Here is a 21327-nt window from a genome sequence, read left to right on the forward strand (position 1 = left end):
GAGATGCGACCGTGGCGATGAATATGCGACAGCAGCACTTTCTTTATATTTTCTTAAAAGCTTTATTTTTCTTTAAAACATGTCTTCTTCCACATGGCATGTGCAAAGCAGCGAGATATATACATTATGAAGCGCTCATAAACGCGGTCTAAAATTACCTAAACTATTAATATCATGAATAATAGAAGCACTGATATGTTACTCTTTTTTTTTGTAAAACGTTCTAACGAGCTTTTATCTTTTTAATGCTGAGTGTTAATATGGACATCGATGCACCTTTTTTACAATCGAGATATGACACAACGTACATGTATTCTTGTTAAAAAAATCAATTCTTATCATTTTTCTATTAGAGAATACTTTCTTTTATTATTACACTATTAAATTCTAGTTTTTTTAATCATCAACTCAGCAATATAGAAATTTATACAAAATGAAATTTGATTTTCATACAATGATGATGTATGCTAAAATATTTTAATGCAGCAAAGATGATTAAGTAAACATGAAACAAAGAGAAAAATAACGCGCTTATAAGACACATAGTTGACCGATAACTTAATAAAATATACATGAATATTAAATTTCGTTTTAAATATTAAATTTGTTATTTATGCGCGTTAATGATGTTACTTATGATAACTTTCCGACAAAAATTTTATGATACAACAGAGAATAATTACTCTATATATCCCAAACTCTTAATAATAATCTCTTTATTATTGCAGATTATCTACAATATTGTTTTAATCTATCCCCGTGTCCTTTACAGATTACAAAACCTCTCTGTTGTAATAATTATTAAAAAGAAAAAACGGCTCGTAAGAGCCTCCGTTTCTCACAAGATATTTATATACTAACTGGTTGTGCTTTTTTCATATTTGTTGCAATGAAACGAACATCAGATATAAACCGCTAGCATTATTCTTGTCACATAGTAACTATACCATGAATAAACTATATTATTCATTGAGCCAATGCATGACGAGTAAATATCTCTATCAGTATATGTATCGTTTCTTTGCCACCATTTGTTACAAAGACATTGTTTCTACCATTTTCCTATTCGTTTAACATTATACAATATGAAATATATTTGCAGTTTTCAGCTCTTTATGTGAATTATTGTTATGCTCATTAACGTTATTTATCGAAAAGAAATTTCTATATGTATTATATAATTTCCCATATATCTTACACTGTCCTCCGCGCAAGCAACCATCGGAAAAGAATGATTTTCATGTACTGGGGACAGATCTTTCCCGTAAGGGAATTTATCTCGTACTTGTATGTATATTATTATCTTAATAAATATAAATTTCTTTATTGTAACATATATAATAAAGAAATCTTTTTATTCTTCTTACTTATATTTACACACATTAAGCAATTTATTGGCGATGTTGTTACTAACACAATAATGGAAGATATTCATTCGTATATAGTTGACTTATAATTCTTTTGAGTAGACGAGACGTATTTGAACATTCTTCTTCATTGTAATTATATATATATATATATATATATAAAATTATATATATATATATATATAATTAAAAGCTGTATGCTTCATAGACGACACCTTGACACCTCGCAATAGATCAAGTGTAGATTTAAAAGGCAATGTTAAATTTACACAGACTGAAAATGCTCATGGCTTCTTTAATATATTAACTATAAGACATGTGATAAATAACAGCTGTTATGGTGTAATTTCATAATGTTCGATCTTATTCTTCCCTAATCCTATATATAAGTATGCAAGAATACTTAAATCTATGGTGTATTTCAGACAGACAACCAGTCAGTATACATAATAAGCTTGTCTCAGCAAGAAAAGAATTCGTATGTCAAAACATAAACCACTTGAATTCATTGACTAAACAATACAGTAGAAATAAGGAAAACATATAAATTGTAAATTGCACAGGATTTCATAGCAACGTATTTGAGAGGATTGTATAAAGGTCGCATTATCTTGCTTAACACAACGGCAAAACTTATGATCGTAATGTATCTAATCGCGTTTTCTCACCGAGGGAGGCTGCTTCCTCTTGCAGACGCGCGACGTTAATGTAGGAGGTTTCTCAACGAGCTGAATTCAATAAATCCGACACTGCTTTGCATTCCCCGACGATATAGAAAATATCCATTCTGTTTTACTCTTACAAAACTTTTATTATTTTTATAGCAAAATTGTGGACACAGGTGCGGGATACGCAGTTGGTGCGGGTAAGGTGATCAAAAGTCTGGGAAAGGTAGGAATAACGTCGCTTTGCTTTGTCGTGGGCGATCTGACAAGGCTGAGATCAGTTGTCCATAGCGTATCTTCGAGTCCACTCTTTGGCATTACGTATCGCCTCGCTTTCGTTAACCTTCCAAAGTTCAGCTACATCATTTGCCAAAGGATCATCGGGATTTGGTGCGCTCAACAGCGCTTGTATAGACAGCAAAACCGTTCTGATTTGAAGTGCGGGACTCCATTTATCCTTGAGAATATCCAGGCAAATCCTGCCCAATCTGCAAATCAATTGATAAATAATATATCAATTCAATATAATTAATGTATATATTGCCAAGACAGAGTTCGTCTTTGCTGTTTTTCAATATGATCAATCTATATTTCACATAAATGTACATAACTGTGTCACTTAGTCACTCATGTAGTTAAAAAGAAAAACAGTTAGTCATCAAATGCAATTTTTACGTTTTGTACAATGCGTGACGTAATAAAAATGAAACTTGTGCACCTTCGATGATCAAAGGAAATTTTATCAACTTTATTCTTACCTGTCTATATTTGGATGATATATTTTTGTAATGAATCTAACTTTAGGAGCAGACATTGGATAATCTTCTGGTAGGAACAACTCAAGTTTAAATAGTCCACCTTCGAACGGCGAATCTTCAGGTCCCGTTACTATTACGTGAAAATACCTAGCATTTGTATCGTCTGGTACAGCGCTGATACCAGGAACTGGTTCTTGCATTAATCTCTGAGTTTCCTTAATAATCCTCCGTGGTAATGCCGCCATTGTTTAAGCAAAAGTCTATAAGAGAGAAGAATTTCAGGTTATTGCATATTAGCTTCTTAAACTTTAGCCTGTTAGATCTAAATATGATATAAAAAATTTTTGAAAAGAAATTTTTGAATAAAACTGTTTGAAAAAGAATTCGCTAAAATTAATTACATCATGATAGTTTGTCAACCCTTTCGTTCTTAAAACTTATCTTACTTCTCATAAAAATTATTTCTCCATTATTTTAGCAATTTTCTAAAGAATTTTTATTCGATTACAATGAAATAATTCTAAATCAATAGTTTGTTATACAAATTTTAATTCAGGAATGACACAATAAAATATATTTGATTGTACACGTGTATCATAAAACGTAGTATCACAATTTTAACTTTTTCAAGTATCTCGAGACACTTGTACCAAAATGACGGAAGAAAAGATCCATCGTAAGAAGGTTAACAAAACGTTTACGTCATCCAAAATCGCAAAATGGATATCAACGCCAGTAATAAAACAATAAATTAATAAACATCTAGCCACACCAGTATCAACAAATATCCTTGTAATAAAACCGTTTTAAAAACAACAAACAGATAAATCACATAAACAGGATAGACACGCTGACGTGAGAAACATCTCGAGCAACATTGTTAGCGTCTTTCGCACATCATCGAAGACCGAGAGAAAGAGAGAGACACAGAGAGAGCTCTCCTTCCACCCTTCTTTTCTCACACAAAACACAACTTGGCGGAGCGAGGATCATCTCGAAGCACGCGATTTACCAACCGTAAATCACGGATATTCCGGCATGTGTCGAGCGAACAGCAATCGATTTCCTTTTTTTCCCTTAGGCGACACTTGACAAACAGACGGACGGCAATCGGCCGCGAATTGACAGCGTTGTGACAGCTTGCTACACTGAGGAGCATGCAATGCACCGTACAATGTACACGTACTTGCTGCGTGTACGTGCTACGTGCATGTATGTGTGTTCGCGCGCGCGCGCGCAATGCACGGATTACACGTAGCTAGGCAGATAGGTATGCGTACGTGCGGGTCCACGGCGCGCGTTGCCAAGTGTCCGGGATTACCGAGGAGATTGCGTTTGAGAACCGGGGTCGCTCGAGTTCGCTCGTGAAGTCCTCGAACGCATGAGAAATGGCACGCGACGAACAATTCCCACAATTTCCCTGGGGAGGGAGGAGGGACGAATGGTCAGCAAATTTTTCACGAGGCACGGATCACGCGTATCCGCATAAACAAAGAGAGCCGCCGCGTAACGATGCGCGACAATCCACAGGGCGGAGAGAGAGAAGGAAAGCGAATGAGCGAGCGGGAAAAAGAGAGAGAGAGAGAGAGAGAGGGAGGCTCCGGATCGGCCGTTATCGGCGCCCCGGATGCGACGCGGCGACACGACCCGCGGCCCGACGTGTGACGTCCCGATCCGTGTGATACGTACGATTCCTCTCGCCGTGAATCCGTCGCAGCTCACGTTTCCGCAGCGTCGCGCGCGCGCGCGAATCGTCCCGGCAGTTTCTCTCCGCGGACGCCTCTCACGGCGTCCCGTGTTCTTCTAGAAACCTCGAGCCGCCGCCGTCCTCGTCGATTTTCCAACGGTAACGCCACCGTTACGCGCTGCTCGTTCTCGTAGCCGCCGCCGCCGCCGCCACCACCACCGTCACCGTCACCACCGCCACAGTCTTCGTCGTCCTCGTCGTCGTCGTTGTCGTCGTCGGCTGTCGATCGGCCTCGCAGCCGACTCTCTGGGGAGAGGGGGAAACCGGCCGGTGATCTACGGGTGCGTGGGTACCCGCGGGATAAATTCGATCGAAGCCCGCTAATTTGATTTCCACCCGTTCGTGGACGCGTATCGCGCGGCTAGTCGGTCGATCGGTTGGCTAGTCGATAGTCAGTCCTTCGCTCCACGCAATTCATCCTATCTCGCCTTGGTGGCGCTGCTCGCGCCGGTCCGTTGACCGAGCCGCGCGTTCTCGCGCGTGTCAGTTTGGGGATCATGTACCGTCTGTTCGCTCTGCGCGATGATATGCTAATTAATTCGGTGCTTTTTTCCGCTTTTTTGAAAGAAATTGAGCCTCTGTTTACTTTCTCGAGGGAGAATTGATCAGTAAATGCCAATAAATGCGGAAAAGTATTGAAGATATTTCGGAGATTGACCGTTTATTACTTTTGTATAAGTAAAGGCTCATTTCCTCGAAAAGAGCACTGAATTAATTTGCAGCATCGTCGCCAACTATCACCAATTCCCCGAGAACGCAAAGTTGTGACGACGACGCGCACATGACGCCTCTCTAGCTTTTATCGCGAATTCTATGGAATATTTGAAATGAGCTACGGCAGTTCGCGCATGCGCGATGTAGAGCTAAGCTTGCGCACCACGCGACTGTACGTGACTGTTCGCTATTGCCATTGGGATTGGGGGGATTGGGAATATTGTTCTATTGTGAAGCAAAACGGAAGGACGTGTAAGACAGCGGGTGCGACACGAGGTGTTTTCAAAGGTAATCTATCGATAGGAAGTAATGTTAGTCACTTAAAAATAGTAATTTTAACTTCACGACGCATACTGCATATTTTCTTGTAATTGCTACGCGCGTATAAATCTCCTTATTAAAATTTTATCTTTCTTGGTGATACTTCTAGGACAAGGTTAAAGGAGCACACGTGTGATCCTAAACACTCGTGGTACCAACAATCGTAAAGGTCATGAAGAATTTAACGGTAGACCAATACACTAGCAAGGCGATCTATTTTTTACAAGATGCTGAGCCAGATAAAATTTCGAGAATACAATGTGCCAGCGATCCAAGTGGATATGTTCATTTATATGTTATGTTGGATAACGATCTGTATATAATAACAAGGGATTCCGACGAATGTGTTGAGAAACATAGCAGTATTGTAGAGCGAGAGTGCACCAAAGTAGTCGGATTGGAGTATTGCATTACAATCCAAGAATTATATTGCGCATACGAGGATGGTGATATTTTGAAGATAGAAGTTTCTGATTCAGATGGTTGTAAGTGCGATGTAGCGCGTCACTTTGATGATGGCTTACAGTGTATGAAACTTAGTCCGGATCATGAAATCATCGCAGTCGTGACGGGTGTGGGAACTGTGATTCTCATGGTTGCAGGCTTTGAAGTAGTGGCAAAGGTAACGTTCTATAGTTATGAGCAAAAATTAAGAAATTTCTCTCATTGAAAAATAAGTGTGTGTGTGTGTGTTTCATCTATGATAGCGCTATAATATAACGTAACTATATATATATAATTTTATTGCAGATGGATTTATATTCATCAGATCTCGGAAGTCAACAATTCGTTAGTGTTGGTTGGGGTAGAAAAGAGACGCAGTTTCATGGCTCATTGGGTAAAGCAGCGGCTACAATTAAGCAGAGGGAGGAACCGAATACGAATGAATCGAATACGTGTCGTACTCAGATTAGTTGGCGCGATGACTGTGAATTATTTGCCGTCTATTTTGTACACCCCAAGACACAACAGCGGTGCTTTAGAACGTATGATAAATTGGGTACTTTGGTCTGTAGCAACGAAAATTTAGACGAATTTGGTGACGCCTTCGCCTGGAAGCCATCAGAAAATCTGATCGCAACGACCATGAGAAGTGATGATAAACTTGCTTTTGTATTTTATGAGAAAAATGGTCTTAAACTTAAGAATCTTACACTTCCCTTCGACCCGAGTAAACTAATCGTACGTATGCATATAAGTGCAGTGTCGAAGTTTTTGATTGTCTTGTATAAAATAGCAAGTTTCTTTAAGTAGATATGTTACAGGTAACGGATATATTTTGGTCGCCAGATGGAAGCATTTTGACTACGACTTGTAAACATGTACTGGAACCCCATTGTACAACGTTGCAATTATGGACTGAAACTAATGATCATTTATATCTTAAACAAACTATCTCCTTTGCTGCGGATAATCCATTACTGTACGCGACATGGGCACCTGAAGAATTCACGGACAATAAAAACAGATTGATTTTATTATCATTAAAGGAATTTAGAGCTCTCTCGTTCAATTGGTGCGTCAATCGTAGCAGAGGACAAACTGCGGACGACCTGGCCGTGGTTGGTGTCATTGACGGATACAAAGTGCTAATTACTGCTTTTAGAAGCGCAGTTGTCCCACCGCCACTGTGCCATTACACTGTAGACATTAAGTTACCAGTAAATGCTATTGCATTTGCACCAGATGTCAACGATGAGACATCGCATGTAAACAGCAATATGTTCTGCATCATCACAAGTGATAATAACCTTTTTGTTTGCAAGCGAAAAATAGTAAGTATATTGTAAGAACGTTATAACGTACACTGGAATGCGCAGAGCTTATCTGTAATGTATAAATTGTTAAGTTTCAGGATCCTCGAATAGCATATGAAATAGTCAAGAAATACAATATTCGCTGTTACGATTACATAACCATTGAGGACACTTCATACGTTTTGAGTCACTTTTTATGGTATACGAAGGATACTGTATTGTGTTCGGTAGTTGCTCCAGGTTTGAATGATGCGGTGGGTGTTCTACGTCTACGTGATATGGATTCTGGGGAAGACGGTGTTATTACAGTCGAATTACAGTACGTAGTTCAGTTTCTCCGGATAAGATACGCGAGATCGCATCTGTTAGAGAGATAAACTTGGATATTCTCTTTACAGGGGAAGGCCCATGGGCACTTCGATACAACATATAGTCGCTTCTCCTGATCCCGATGAAGCTTATGTAGTGTCAGATGGATGTGTATATAAATTTACTGAAAAGTCGGTCGAACTGACGAATATTCCACTGAACGAGACGTGCTGTCAAGTAGACGTTACGAAATACGGCGGTAAAGAAAAAAAGTACCTCGTTGCTTTAACCCATACAAATCGTTTGTTGGTGGATGGATGTGAATTTTCCAAGTCGATTCTAAGTTACTTTATACATACCGACGCCTTACTGTTTACGACGCTGCAAAACACTTTAATATGCATCCCATTTCTAATTAAACCTATGGAACAAATGAAGCGAGACAAGTTCGATTATGAACACTGGGCTCAACATGTCAAAGATGATAAAGTATCGTCTTGTGATCTACCGATTGGAATTCAAGGTAAAAGAATATTAAAAATCATAATTTTATTTCATAATTTTAATAATCTTTAATTCATAACTTGATGTTTTATTGTTACAGACGTTAGACGCATCGAAAGGAACTCTTACATACTTGCAGTGGTGCCTCAAGGATCGAGGACAATTTTGCAGATGCCCAGAGGAAATCTGGAATGTGTAGAACCAAGAGTATTAGTGGTGAACATAGTTAAAGATTATTTAAATACTTGCAACTATGCGAAAGCGTTCGACTACATGAGAAAGCAACGTATGAATTTCAATTTGATATACGACCACGATCCGAAATTGTTTACCGACAATGCCGAGAAGTTCGTAGAGAGCGTTGCGAGTGGCGAATTTTTGAGTCTGTTTTTGTCGTCGTTAACGAATGAAGATGTCACTAAAACGATATATTCAGTTTCTTACGTAGATCTGTCGAAGTCATCAAAACAAAGAAGATCAGATAGCGAGGAGATTAAAGTCGATAAAGTGATGCATATCTGTAATTTATTAAGAAATGTCATGGAGAAACGACAGAATGCGGATGAACTGCTACATCCAATATTGATAGCTTTATTGAAAAGTCAAGGCGAGAAAGGATTGGCAATAGCTCTTGCTAAAGTAAAAGAGCTGATACCGTTGGAGAATGCACAAGAGTGCTCCCTTCACGTGTCTGCTGAAAAAGCACTGAACTATTTACTGAATACAGTGGATATTAATGCTTTATATGATACCGCATTAAGCACGTACGATCTTGAATTGGCAACGTTTATAGCTTCCAAATCACAAAAAGATCCAAGAGAGTACTTACCATTTTTAAATAGCTTGAAAGTTATGGATGAACACTACAGGAAGTATGTTGTCGACATACATCTTAAGAATTACGAATCGGCACTCGTACATATAGCCAAAGATTTAAATAGATTTGACACGTGTCTAAAGTTAATATGCAATCATAACTTGTATCAGGAGGCATTGAAATTGTTTGAGGAAAATACCAGGGAATATAAATTAATAGCTAAAAGGTTTGCGGAATATTTAATCGAACAGAAAATGTATCACAATGCCGCTAAGATGTTTTATAAAATTCACAAGCTGGACAGAGCTGCAGAAGCGTTCATATTAGATGGCAATTGGGAAGATGCTATTTTAATATTTAAACAAATGGAACTAAGGTAAGGATTTAAGAGAGAGAATGAAAAAGATTACTTTTAATTGTAATTTAGTATTTTTTACAAATATAAAGAAGTGAAGATAATTAAATTATAGAGACATAATCCTCTTTTCTTTAAATAAACAAATCTCGTTATATTGCATAACGAGATAATAATACATATCGTATAAAAATAATGATAATTTTATTTCAGCTTCTGCCAACAAGAAAAGACTTGGTTTACAATTTTTTTTAGCCACTCATACTTTCATTCCTCCATTTCTTACCTATCTTATATACATACTAAATTACAATTAAAGCTAACATTACAACTCTAATTACATATCGTATTATATAGTATGCCACATGCTGTATTTTATACTGCTCAATACTAATACCATTTGTTCAGCCCTCCAGATTTATGGGTACGTTATGAAAGGGCAGCGAGGGATTTAAGGGCAAACAGAAAGTATGATGGCGCGGCCATGGTATTATTGAACTATTTGAACAATCCCGAAGAAGCCATCGCTGTATTGTGCGAAGGAAGGAACTGGAAACATGCAATGCGGGTGGCATGCGATCTGTATCGTCCAGATCTAACTGGTTAGTTGGTAATGAGGAAATAATTATTTAGTAAAATTCCTTAGAAAAATTATTTATTAGGATTAAAGATTTTAATACAATAATACAATCCGTTGTTCTTTTGTTTTTACAGAGACACTTATTAAACCTGGGATAAACGAGCATGTAAATTTCTTATTACTGCAATTAAACAAGACTAAAGAAGATTTCCTGAAATATAAATCGCGCCTTAAGTTATTGAGATCACGGATGAGTGAAAACCGACAGCTGGTATATAGTGAAATGTTTTCCTTACTTAAATCGATGCCCAATGTTATGGGTAAGAATAATGCTACGGGCACGCTTAGTGACACAATCAGTATCGCGGATACTGTCTCAACTAGAAACACGGAAACATCTATCAGATCCGGGTAAATATATTTCTTTGTCACACTTATTTTTGGTGGTTGTGATGTAAGAAAGTGATAAAAATATTGTTTTTTTAGAAGGAGCTATCGATCGAGTAAGAATCGCAGAAAGCAAGAAAGGAAACTCTTGAGTTTGAAAGAAGGCAGCATGTTTGAAGATTTTGGCTTAATAAGCGCTCTTTACTATATTATTGCCGATGTATATAAAAATATAGGTTTGTTCACAGAAGCAATGAGATGATTAACGTGCTTTTATTCTAATGCTGTTGAATAGATCGAGTTAATGTGCTTTACTTTCTGTAGACGAATGGACCGAACTTCTTAAAATATTAGCGAAATTCAACTTAGAAGAAAGTGCGCGGAAACTTCAGGACGAAATCAATAGCTTTCTCTGTTTGGCGGAAAATAGTAAATCTGAAATTTGGGATCAAAATGCCCCCACGAGTGTACAGGAACTAATGGTAAGTAGTGATCATTGAAAGCGTTATATCAATTTTTAATTGAATATAATGATTAATATTTCTTGATCTATTTTTAGAAAAAACCGAATTATACAGAAGCACAAATTGCGGACTTACTCGCACCCGTTAAATCGTTAGGTAGGTGCCAATAATATAAATATATATATATTAATACTTGTTGCATTGATTAGTTTCTAATGATTTCCTCCTTGTTTCAGAACAATTTATATTCTTTCCGCCTGAGACTAACGTGTCATGTGTAGATGTAATTTAAAACAATTTTTTTCCGGAATTATATATTTTTTATAAATTTTTTCAAACGATATAAATAAATGATATAAATTAACGTATGAAAAATACTTGAGAAACTAATGTTGTATTGTGGCATAGCATATAACATTCTGTAATATAAATAAATATAAACGATTTATGGTGAATTAGATATTTATTTACAAAGATATATGTATAGTTAGTAATTTAATCTCTTTGATATATTATCATTATTAAATTTATAGCTAATAAGGGCCTAAGTATATATAATAGCCGCTTGTATTTAATTGCGAAATAGTCAGATATATATATTAAATATTTATAAATTTGGAAACGTTAAAATTTGGATTTCTTAACTAACAATATAAAATTTTATCACCTGCTTAAGGCATATACTTTTTTATAATAATTATTTTATGTACATATTATAAGGTATAGAGTAATGTAACGTACAATTATAGAGTACAACTTTTGTAATTTTTTTATCACCATATTGATAAAATTTTTATAGGTAGTTCTTTTTTTAAATATATATATATATCCCCTGAAAAATTTTTATTCTTATTTTGATACATAACTTTTGTGCAATCCGCATTATGAAACAGTAAAATTGACACCCTCTCATACTAGTAATGAAAAAAGTTATATTTGAGAAAATATGGATATAAAAGCACAAAAGATGAAGTATATATATGTCTTGGAATACCCACATATTTTCATACGATAACATTAAAAGTATTTGTGTAGGACTTGTATCAAAATTAAAATATATGTTTATAATCAGCTAGGAATAAAAATTAAAAGCTTTATTTAATATTCATTTATAAAAGTGCATCTTACGATTTCCGTTGTACCTAGTTGCACTATGGCAGTCCAAAATAAAGTCCATCAGTATTACCTGACTAAATTTTTATGCTTATACTAACAAACTTTTGTATATAATCTCTAAATACGTTCCTTTTTTCTACTTTGTGACCGTAAACGATAGACTCTTCAATAAGTAATTTGTGCATCAAATGTCTATGACATTCATCATTGTGATAAAATTTATCGCGCCTTAAAATATACACTCTCTCTCTCTCTCACTCACATTCTCTCTCTTTCATTTCCATCGTATCGTCCGCAATCAGATTTATTGTACTCACGATGCGACATTCAATGCGACAAATAAATATCTTATTGAAAATGTCTTAACATCGTAGAAATGTCACAAATATTTTATTACAAATCTTATGTTTCATTGCTCGTTGCCACAAGAGCAAGCATAGTTGGCGACTTGAGCTCTGGTCGAACACTAACTTTCATGTATTTCCCCTGACCGTATTTCTTCCTCACAGCCTGATATTTGCTCTTTTCTGCATTAGTTATTATAGCAGCTATATCGTGTACCGCAGGTAACACATCGTCCTTGGAGTAGGTACTATAATGTTCTAGTGTACTTGTCCAGATTTCTTTCTCTTCGTCTTCTTCGTTACCGATTATTCTGCAACAAGGAAGCAACGTTATCCATTACTCCCGGCAATCCCTGCTATTTCATATTGATATTGAAGTACGCAAAATTTTCAATTTTCTTTCTCGTCAGACGAGTTCTTTCTTACAGGAATGCTAGATATATCGCCGCTGCAGCAATGAGACTAGGTGGATAATAGCACATTTCGTAGTGGACCAAGCTTTGCTCCAGGAAATACTTGGCCATCGTATGGTGTATAGGAAGCGCCTTACAAAGAAATAAATACGTTTAGAAAAACTGTTTGTACTGACACGTGCATATAAAATGCAATTAGAGGCTCAAAAGTCCATACGAACATCACGTACCTTCCCGGCTTTGCTGTATCTCCGAAGAAAGTGCAGTGGTAATGGTCGGCCGAACGAGTAATCCAGAGTTTTCACAATGAGCATCTCCATTTGCAGTATGTCCGACTTCATATATGTCTGGTCCGTGATGTATACAAAGTCACTTATATCCGGTGAATACATTTCCTCGTACTTGCTGGCAATGAACATAGCCGTCACGCCTACCAGCTGCAATCTCTTTCTATCTATAGTTCTGCAGGACTGCAACAATAAATATAACGATAAGATTGAACAAGAAGATTGAAAATTAGCCGCTCGCCTCGTTGATGCCCTACCTGCAAGAAGCGATCGATGATCGCAACAGTAAGATACAATGTTTCTTGCATCAGTCGAAATTGTTGATGCACCTCGACCAACCAATCCACCAGTACGCTTCTCATCTTGGGAGTGACTTCTTGACCCGTCAAGTATCCCTTTTTAACAGGGAACACGTGCTCTAGCGATCTCAAGTATTCGTGTATGTCGTTGGTATAAAGGGAAACTAGGATGGGGTTCCCCTTATCTGGTTCGTCAATGTCTTCAAACTTCAATAGGTCAGTTGAAAATGATTTTCTGCCTTCTTTCTTTTGGCTGGCAGCAGCCGGTGGTACAATTGTAGGAGTAGTTGTAGCAGAAGTGGTAGAAGTGGTAGTTGTAGTTGTAGTGGTAGTAGTTGTTGTATTGGAGTTCTCATCCATGTTGGAAGATATGGGTTTGATAACTGGTTTTACAATTTTCATCGGCGGCTTCTCAGGCAAGTTTTCCACTCTGACAACTGGCCGATGCGACACTGTCACCTTCTTCTTCTCCTTTTGCAATAGACTAGTCCTATCTATGGGCTCGCCACCTCTCATAGTGTTAACTTTATTGCTAATTTCACCTAGCACCGCTCTCTTCGTTCTGCCTGCCTGAACAGCAGTTATCGAGGACTTTACATTCTTGATATTCTCCTGATTTACATGATTCTGTAACATTCAAATATATTCAACATGTGTTTGAATGTCGATGTATTCAAAGAAAATTCCATATCTAATCTTAAAATACTTAAAACTTTTAAAGCACAAATATATAATTTATATTTATATATTTATACATATTATATAAATATATATAAAACGTTTTTATATATGTAAGCATTTTTATCCGTTTTATCCACTTTCATCCATTACAATTTAATCATAAATATAATTAGTTTTATGTCAATTAATCGTAATACAAATCGTAAAAACTCCGTTTTCAATGATGGAGAATGCAAAAGGGCAGGGCAACGAGTACTGCGATAAAAGCGCTGTAATAATCATCATTGTATGAATTCAAGCTCATAGCTTTCATTCGTACAGATAGTGAACATTCGAGAGAATGACAAAGCATAAAAAATGCTCGAACGTGGAGCTTTTCGTTATCAACTTCCCGCGAATATCGTGAGCGCGAGTCGCTGGGTCAATACGAGAGAAAATACGCTCGAGAGGGAAAATTCTAACAACACGAGGGATCTTGCTCGAAAATTCTCACTTCCCAAGAGAGTGGTGCGGCTATCGGAGTTTTACGGGAGCGAGCACGCGGGCTGCAAGAACGTGGTCGAACGTCTTTAAAGTGTGCAACGGGCATTTAAAGATGTCAGGCAGCAACGACCGCCAAAATGACCTCCGCTGAAAAAGTATTTATACGTGCGTTTTTTTCGCACGCGTGAACACCAGTGAGCTCACCGCAACCGTAGTCCGATTCCTCGTCGCCATGGTTAATCGTTAATCACGCAGGAAACTCGTATCTCTGCGACGGTAAACACAAATCTGCGCCTGTTCCTCCGAGAAGTAAGCCACACAGCTCAAGCACAGTTCAACTCTCGAAGTAACGACTGTTGATTTGAATTTGTTTGGTCAGTCGGCGGAAGGTAGCGCCGCGCGCTCTGCGACTGCGCAAGCCAGGTCGCGACAAACGGTCGGCCGATTGGCCGGTTGGTTCAGGTTGGTTGGCCGAAAGCGAAACAGCCGCGATAGAAACGTTGCCGAGGCTGAACGTTGCGCTCGGATGAAACCTGAATAGGGGATCGATGTGTACCGGTGTGAAACTCGTACTAAAAAAAATGCATACACTCAAAAATGAAAAGAAAAAATTAAATATCCAAAAGAGATTGTAGGGGAATGATATAAGCGAAATATACATGTAAACAGATATAATTTCGAGAAACACATGCGGATTGTTCCTTTCAACGTATAAGGAAAAAATTTGTTGTAGTCTAATTATGTTGTAATCATTTTGATATTTTCTTTACAAAGTCGCTTTCTTTCTCTCTCCAAGATTCAGATATTTATCTTCAAGTTCTTGAACAACTATCGCACGTTGCTTATAATTGTTATTCTTGCTACTTTCTGAGCTTTTAATCGCACCCGGCCGTATAATAATATTATTAAACTGCAAAGTTTGTCATATGATACAAGACAGCGGATAAACTTTATCAGCTGATCGTAACAGCTGTTTCGCACAATTTGCCAGATTTGCGTACAGCGATCGCGCAGCAGCGATTTATTTCTTTATTACAAGTTCCACGTAGTTCCACGAGATTTTGTAGATTCAATTAACAAATATTGGAGTCGTTCGACAATCCTGGCAATGCGCGACTTGTTTTGGTAGATGAGACGATCATTTTAGGGGTGTTGAATTATCAAGTGTCAGACGGATTTAGAGAGCTTCCGCAAAATGTCTATCAACATAGACATAAAATTGAAACGCGCAAGCAAAATATATCACGAAGGGGTTGGTTGTCTCATATATGCTGCTTATATTCGCCGAGTATTCGGATTTGGAATAGAGGTTATGTTGCAGGAGGTGGTCGCTGGTCTGATATTGCTGAAAACTAACTCGGACGTGAAACACGATGGGATTTTTCTTACTATGGAAGGATCGGTAAATTTGCAGCTTAGCTCGAAGAACGTCGGCATTTTTGAAGCGTTTTACAATTCGGTTAAGGTTAGTGTACATTTTATTAGTGGATTCTGGTAAAGAAATCTTCACTATGTTGCTTATCACACAATTTTTATGGAGTTTTAATTTCTTATGGCTACAATTCTTGCTTTTGATCCAAATTACATTATTCGTTGGTGTGTAAAAGTTGTTAATTCTCTCACAAGTATGTTTTCTCCCTCTTTTTCTTATATTAATCTAGTGAATACTTCTGCTTTTAAATAGTATAGAATCTTTTATTATGGATTATAAATATTTTTAGCCGATACAGTTGGTGCAGTATACACTAGATGTTGCTCCATCGGGAAAGATTCCAAGTGGCAAGACAGAAATACCGTTTGAATTACCGTTAAAGCCAAGAGGAAGCAAGTCTCTCTACGAGACGTATCATGGAGTCTTTGTAAATATACAGTACCTGATACGCTGTGATATAAAAAGAAGCTTCCTTGCAAAAGATGTGAGCAAGTCGTTGGAGTTCATAGTGGAGGACAAACCAAGTACCAAGATCGAGAAGGAACATAGTAAAATCGTGTTCTTCAAAATCATGCCGGAATCCTTGCAAAATACCAGGGACAGACCGAACGTGCCAAAGTTTTGTATTTCAGGAAGATTAGACTCTTTGTACTGCAAAATTTCGGAGCCTCTGACAGGAGAGGTACGTAACTTCTCTCTTTCATGTATTGTCATATCGTTTAAGATATCGTATCCTTACTTATTATCGCGTACAATCGTGTAATTAAGTAATTTCTTGAAGGTAGTAATTGAACACTGTGAGGCTGTTATAAAGTCCATCGAGCTGCAGCTGGTAAGGGTGGAAACGTGCGGATGCGCGGAAGGATACTCCAGAGATGGTGAGAATAAATAGCAGATGTGTAAAAATAAATTACAACATCGCGGTAACAAAATAAAAATTCACCAAGATATATTTTACAGCGACGGAGATACAAAATATACAAATTGGCGAGGGCAATGCTTGCACGAATCTTGCCATTCCGATATACATGATATTCCCGAGATTATTTACATGTCCTACCTTGAGCACGAGCAATTTCAAAGTTGGTAAGAATATCGTCTGTTCATCTTCCCCACAAAAAAAAACGTGCGTTACAGAGATTGATGATATGCAATTCTTTTTCAGAGTTTGAGGTAAATCTTATCGTTGTCTTTGAAGACGACTACTTGGTTACTGAGAACTTTCCTATTATACTCTCGCGGTATTGAAAATTGTAGAATAGAAAATGGTTTTGTAAAATACTGTTTGTAAATTTTTATCATATAAAATATTTACTTGGTTACCATATATATGCATTTAAAAAGTGTATATAAAAGATAATACACACGTTCTTCACACGCATCAATGAACGAGTGCATTTAAATTGAACACGACGATGCAAAAGGCTATAAATGCCAAAAATAAAGAGCTTCATGGATCTTATAACAGTCTCACGGTGTTCAATTACCTTTACGAGATTACATAATTACATCATACATTTTTTGTGATAATGTAGTAATTTTTTTTAATAATATCTCATCTGTCGTGAAACAAATTCAAGTTGTTGGGTTGACAAAATAATTCTTACATGTATGGAGTAAGTTTTTGATATTTATAGCCTTTTATAGTACTATTCATCTTGGCACACGGAATCTAATTTTATATAAGAATATGGCACTTATATAATCCTTTTAAATTTACGTCAAGACCAGCTAATCGCAAGTCAAGTGCTTCTCATTGTTCTTTTATTCGAATCCTGCTTTCTGGATAAATAGCCTATAATATTTCTCTACTTGTTTGTTCTGCGTTAGTCCAACCGAGGCTAGCAATACGACGTAGCCGAGGACAAAGGTCAGTAATTTGTGTTGCTTGAACCATGAGAACAATCCCGAACTATCAGGAGGGCTGAAATAGTAAATTATTATTTACGGCAGTGAACTTTTATTAATTATTAATTGAGATAAAAACATGTTATACAATTTACCTGGATGTAGGCAGATCTTGGGCGTAGAGGAGCAGATAGCGTACTCTTACTAAATCGCTATTTATCGCTACAAAATATTTGTCTGGTATTCTTCCACCCACTGAGTCGTTCAATGTGTTCTGTGCATTATCTCCTAGCAAAACGTAACAAAATTGTAGAAATTTGCCTTTCAAACCGCGTTAGGTTGCAAATCAGTGCCATTCTGAGAAATACTTACTCGTGTCTCCTCTCTTCACATCAGGATGGTCGATGAGTTCACAGAGAGCTATGCAGCTTATCTCGCTTCCAAGAAGGCTACCTCCCCATCCGTAACCCATGGGGCTGTAGGCTAAGCTCACTCCCAATTCGCTCGACAGGTATATCCCTTTGCCAAATTGTGATCTCTGAAATAACGTGCCATTTAAAAGTGCTAATCAGTTGCACCCAACTCTCTCTCTCTCGATGAACCAAAAACGTATACGAGGTGAGCAAGCTAGTCTAGTCAAACTTGATGTCAATTTCTACCGTACTTTGCACATATTTTGTTGCAAGCCGTAATGCACGATGGAATGGAAATTCTCCAGACGGCTGCCGTGGTACGCGTAGAACGTCGCGTGACCCTTAGCGCTCGACTTCCACTTCTCCTCTGCCACGGATTGCTTCGTACTTTCCACTTGGAATATAAGATTTGGAGTCGCGACTGGCATCTCGAACGGCACCTTCCTCAGTATCGAATCGTACTGCGATGTAAATATTTATTTAATTTATTTAATTATTAAAATTTATTTTATTATTTGATCTGGTAATGCGTCCTCTCAAATCACTCTCAAGTACACGTAAACTTACGCATTCCTTCTGCACGCTTTTGATGTACGGCTCTCTTAGTCGTAACAATACCCAATATACTAGTTCTATTGTCTCGCGATAAGCCTCGTACGTATTAGGTTCGCCAAGTTCTCTGCATAACATGGGCAAAGGAGGAACTGCTTCTATTGCTCTTCTCTGTAAAGAAATGTGCATGTACGAGAGACGATGCGTATTGTCATACAACGAATGCAGAGCAGAAGTAGTACCAAAGCTTCGATGTCCTTGCACTCGTTCTTGATGTACATGGGTGGAAACGGTTTTAAGCAACTGTCGAAGCGGTAAGTGTTGGACGCTGCTACGAAGAGGGACCACTTCAAATCGGCAGCTCTGGGATCCTTCTTCAGAAAATGCATTAGCGATGCTATCTTTTTCTCCGCATTTTCCACATCAGTTGTACTGGTTAGCCGATCTATCCCAGATGCATATAATATATCTAAGCCAGTCTTTGCTGCAGTTCTCTCCTGCGAGGCTTGACATTGTCCATTCTGCTTCCATTCTCTAACGCCTTTGGCCACTTCATGATTTTTATCATTGCACGCCATTATCATTTATGTACTAAACCTGCAGGATATAATATCGCATGATATATCTTTTAAAAATGATAATACAGTGACATAGTAAATAAATAAAAATAATACTTATTATTATTCTCCTGTAAAGGAGAAAAGTACAAAGGTAAACTTTATGTTAGATTATTGACACATATTAATGACACGTAGGCCAAAGTTCAACGATCAATGAAATCTGCTTTCTTGTAACATAATTTCCTTGCATGTAAAACATATGTAAAACTATAATTTAATAAGTGCTTTAGCAGATTTTGATACAGAGTATAATTAAGATGCACTCTGTGTCTTGTCGTAGAAATTGTAATGTAGATTTTATCGTCGTGTTAAAGAACAAACACATAATACACAGAAATTCATTCATTGTCAGTCTTCTGCAAAAAAGAATTTGTTCCCATCTTAAGCACAAACCACAGTCTTAAACAAAGTCTTAAACGTGTCATTAAGACATTTATCACAAGAAAGTAGTGCAGTATCATTCGCTAGTTTTCCATTTGTTCTGTTTTGCAAAATTATTCTCACTCTGGACATGTCTGGATTTAAATGCCCAATGCAATGACAGGATCAAATCAAATTATTATGAAATTTATGATGTTGTGGAAATAATGAACATACACGTATAAACAGCTGACAGGAACAATATTGAATTCTCGAGTCTAGGGACATTGCTCCACGCGTATTCGAATTTATAGTGGTCTTTGCAACATATTCGTCGTTGAACTAATTTTACGTTCATGGTAACAATTGCTAAATGTATTTAATAAAACTATCTAACGAATTCCTCCAATTTTGGAGATACGCATTTCGCGAATTAAATCACAATAGGTTGCACATAATGATTACACAATATGAGTTATAGGTTAAGAGAAAATTAAATTAATGTTCAAATATTGTAACACAATATTATAAAATGATTTATTGTCATATTAGTTTTAATACTCGATAATTCGTAATACTCACAATGTCTAATAGTCATTTTCCGATTTTTCTTGGTTGCAACTTTATGATACACCAAAATCAGATCAGTTTGTTGAACCACGCGATCGTTATAATATAATGTTTGTTCGTTCAGGATGGATCTGTTATCCTTCTTTCACCAGAAATTTATCATAAAAAATTCGTGAACATCCCCCTGAAACGTTCTCGCGATCTATGAACCATGTACATTCATCTTCCATTTGTTTTATTATCTTCGTTTGTTCCATGGCATTTTTGCATATAATTTCGACTATTTGCAATTATTTATTTTTACTTTTTATTAAGAAATTTTATCAACTAATGTAAGTTACTGATGATGCAGCGCCAGAATAAATACCATAAAGAGAACATATAAAGCTATAAAAGATAAAAATAACATAATAACAAGATATTAATAATATAATATATGCAAGATAAATAAGAACTAAATATAAAAAAGATAAGAATATATAAAGTAATACATAATCTAAAAGATAATCTAAATATAAATATTAATCATAATAATAATAATACAGATATGTGCACGCGTAAATTTAAAACTCGTATATCGTGAAAATTAAAAGGGCTGACAACGAAGATGGACGAACAACATTCATTCATCTAAAGTTAAAATAAAATAAAAATTTTATTCCATTCTTCAAAAACGCATATTAACGAATCACAATGGTATAAAATTAATTCAGCAACAAACTGCGGTTGTATTAGCTTATACTAAAATGCATTAACATATATAATAATAATAAAATTTAAAAAAACGTGTGAAAAATTTCGTGTGTTTCCTTTTTTCATTGATTGAACGACAAGAGCGACGGGAGTATTGTGATAAGATGTCCTAGCTAAACGCGCACGCGGGCACGATGCGTGCGTATATATATATATGTACCTAGCGCGCGCGATTTTTCGCGTGATCTCAGGATTATGCATATAAATGTCGCACGCTGCGTCGAGGTTTCGTGTGGGCACGCCGATTATTACTGATTAGCACGACACGCGGGCGCAGTTTAGCGCTCCTCTGACATCACGCCCCGTGTGTCGTATCGTCTGACATCACTCGCCGTATGCGAAGAACGCAGTGGGGTTCATACTATATGTGTGACAGAACGTCTCTCACCTCCCGTTTACAGAACATCCCCA

The 21327-nt window shown here is 37.0% G+C and overlaps 4 protein-coding genes across 9 annotated transcripts; 2 read left to right on the top strand and 2 right to left on the bottom strand.

Annotated features, from left to right (window-relative positions):
• Positions 1–698: 698 nt before the first annotated feature.
• Positions 699–4654, bottom strand: LOC105282035 (ubiquitin-conjugating enzyme E2 N). Of its 2 annotated transcripts, none has more exons than XM_011343700.3 (3): positions 3807–4060; positions 2791–3050; positions 699–2520 (listed from the first exon to the last, which is right to left on the bottom strand). In XM_011343700.3, exons 2-3 carry the CDS (start codon positions 3033–3035, stop codon positions 2310–2312), a joined length of 456 nt encoding a protein of 151 aa, XP_011342002.1. In that variant the 5' UTR covers positions 3036–3050; positions 3807–4060; the 3' UTR covers positions 699–2309. The 2 variants fall into 2 exon arrangements, with proteins under 2 accessions (XP_011342002.1, XP_011342001.1); XM_011343699.3 differs by lacking the exon at positions 3807–4060 and adding an exon at positions 4480–4654 and having other exon boundaries at positions 702–2520.
• A 679-nt stretch (positions 4655–5333) lies between these two features.
• Positions 5334–11200, top strand: LOC105282119 (elongator complex protein 1). 4 transcript variants are annotated; one of them, XM_026971095.1, is made up of 13 exons: positions 5334–5539; positions 5682–6194; positions 6323–6754; positions 6838–7347; positions 7422–7648; positions 7728–8161; positions 8243–9335; positions 9723–9916; positions 10029–10305; positions 10381–10517; positions 10606–10763; positions 10841–10901; positions 10982–11200. In XM_026971095.1, the coding sequence occupies exons 2-13, from the start codon at positions 5745–5747 to the stop codon at positions 11035–11037; spliced, it is 4029 nt and encodes a 1342-aa protein (XP_026826896.1). In that variant the 5' UTR covers positions 5334–5539; positions 5682–5744; the 3' UTR covers positions 11038–11200. The 4 variants fall into 4 exon arrangements, with proteins under 4 accessions (XP_026826896.1, XP_026826897.1, XP_026826898.1 ...); XM_026971096.1 differs by having other exon boundaries at positions 7428–7648; XM_026971097.1 differs by lacking the exons at positions 10381–10517; positions 10606–10763; positions 10841–10901; positions 10982–11200 and having other exon boundaries at positions 9723–9924; positions 10029–10140.
• Positions 11201–11573: 373 nt separating this feature from the next.
• On the bottom strand, positions 11574–19731 carry LOC105282038. Its single transcript, XM_026971100.1, has 10 exons — positions 18856–19731; positions 18629–18784; positions 18313–18522; positions 18021–18186; positions 17804–17936; positions 17667–17724; positions 13163–13831; positions 12849–13088; positions 12632–12750; positions 11574–12516 (listed from the first exon to the last, which is right to left on the bottom strand). The coding sequence occupies exons 1-10, from the start codon at positions 19195–19197 to the stop codon at positions 12264–12266; spliced, it is 2346 nt and encodes a 781-aa protein (XP_026826901.1). The 5' UTR covers positions 19198–19731; the 3' UTR covers positions 11574–12263.
• LOC105282037 (Down syndrome critical region protein 3 homolog) lies at positions 14865–17188 on the top strand. 2 transcript variants are annotated; one of them, XM_011343704.3, is made up of 6 exons: positions 14869–15620; positions 15690–15833; positions 16090–16482; positions 16582–16678; positions 16761–16886; positions 16966–17185. In XM_011343704.3, exons 1-6 carry the CDS (start codon positions 15564–15566, stop codon positions 17046–17048), a joined length of 900 nt encoding a protein of 299 aa, XP_011342006.1. In that variant the 5' UTR covers positions 14869–15563; the 3' UTR covers positions 17049–17185. The 2 variants fall into 2 exon arrangements, with proteins under 2 accessions (XP_011342005.1, XP_011342006.1); XM_011343703.3 differs by having other exon boundaries at positions 14865–15620; positions 16761–17188.
• Positions 19732–21327: the final 1596 nt, after the last annotated feature.

The sequence above is a fragment of the Ooceraea biroi genome, chromosome 7 (assembly GCF_003672135.1).
Source record: "Ooceraea biroi isolate clonal line C1 chromosome 7, Obir_v5.4, whole genome shotgun sequence".
Taxonomy (NCBI): domain Eukaryota; kingdom Metazoa; phylum Arthropoda; class Insecta; order Hymenoptera; family Formicidae; genus Ooceraea; species Ooceraea biroi.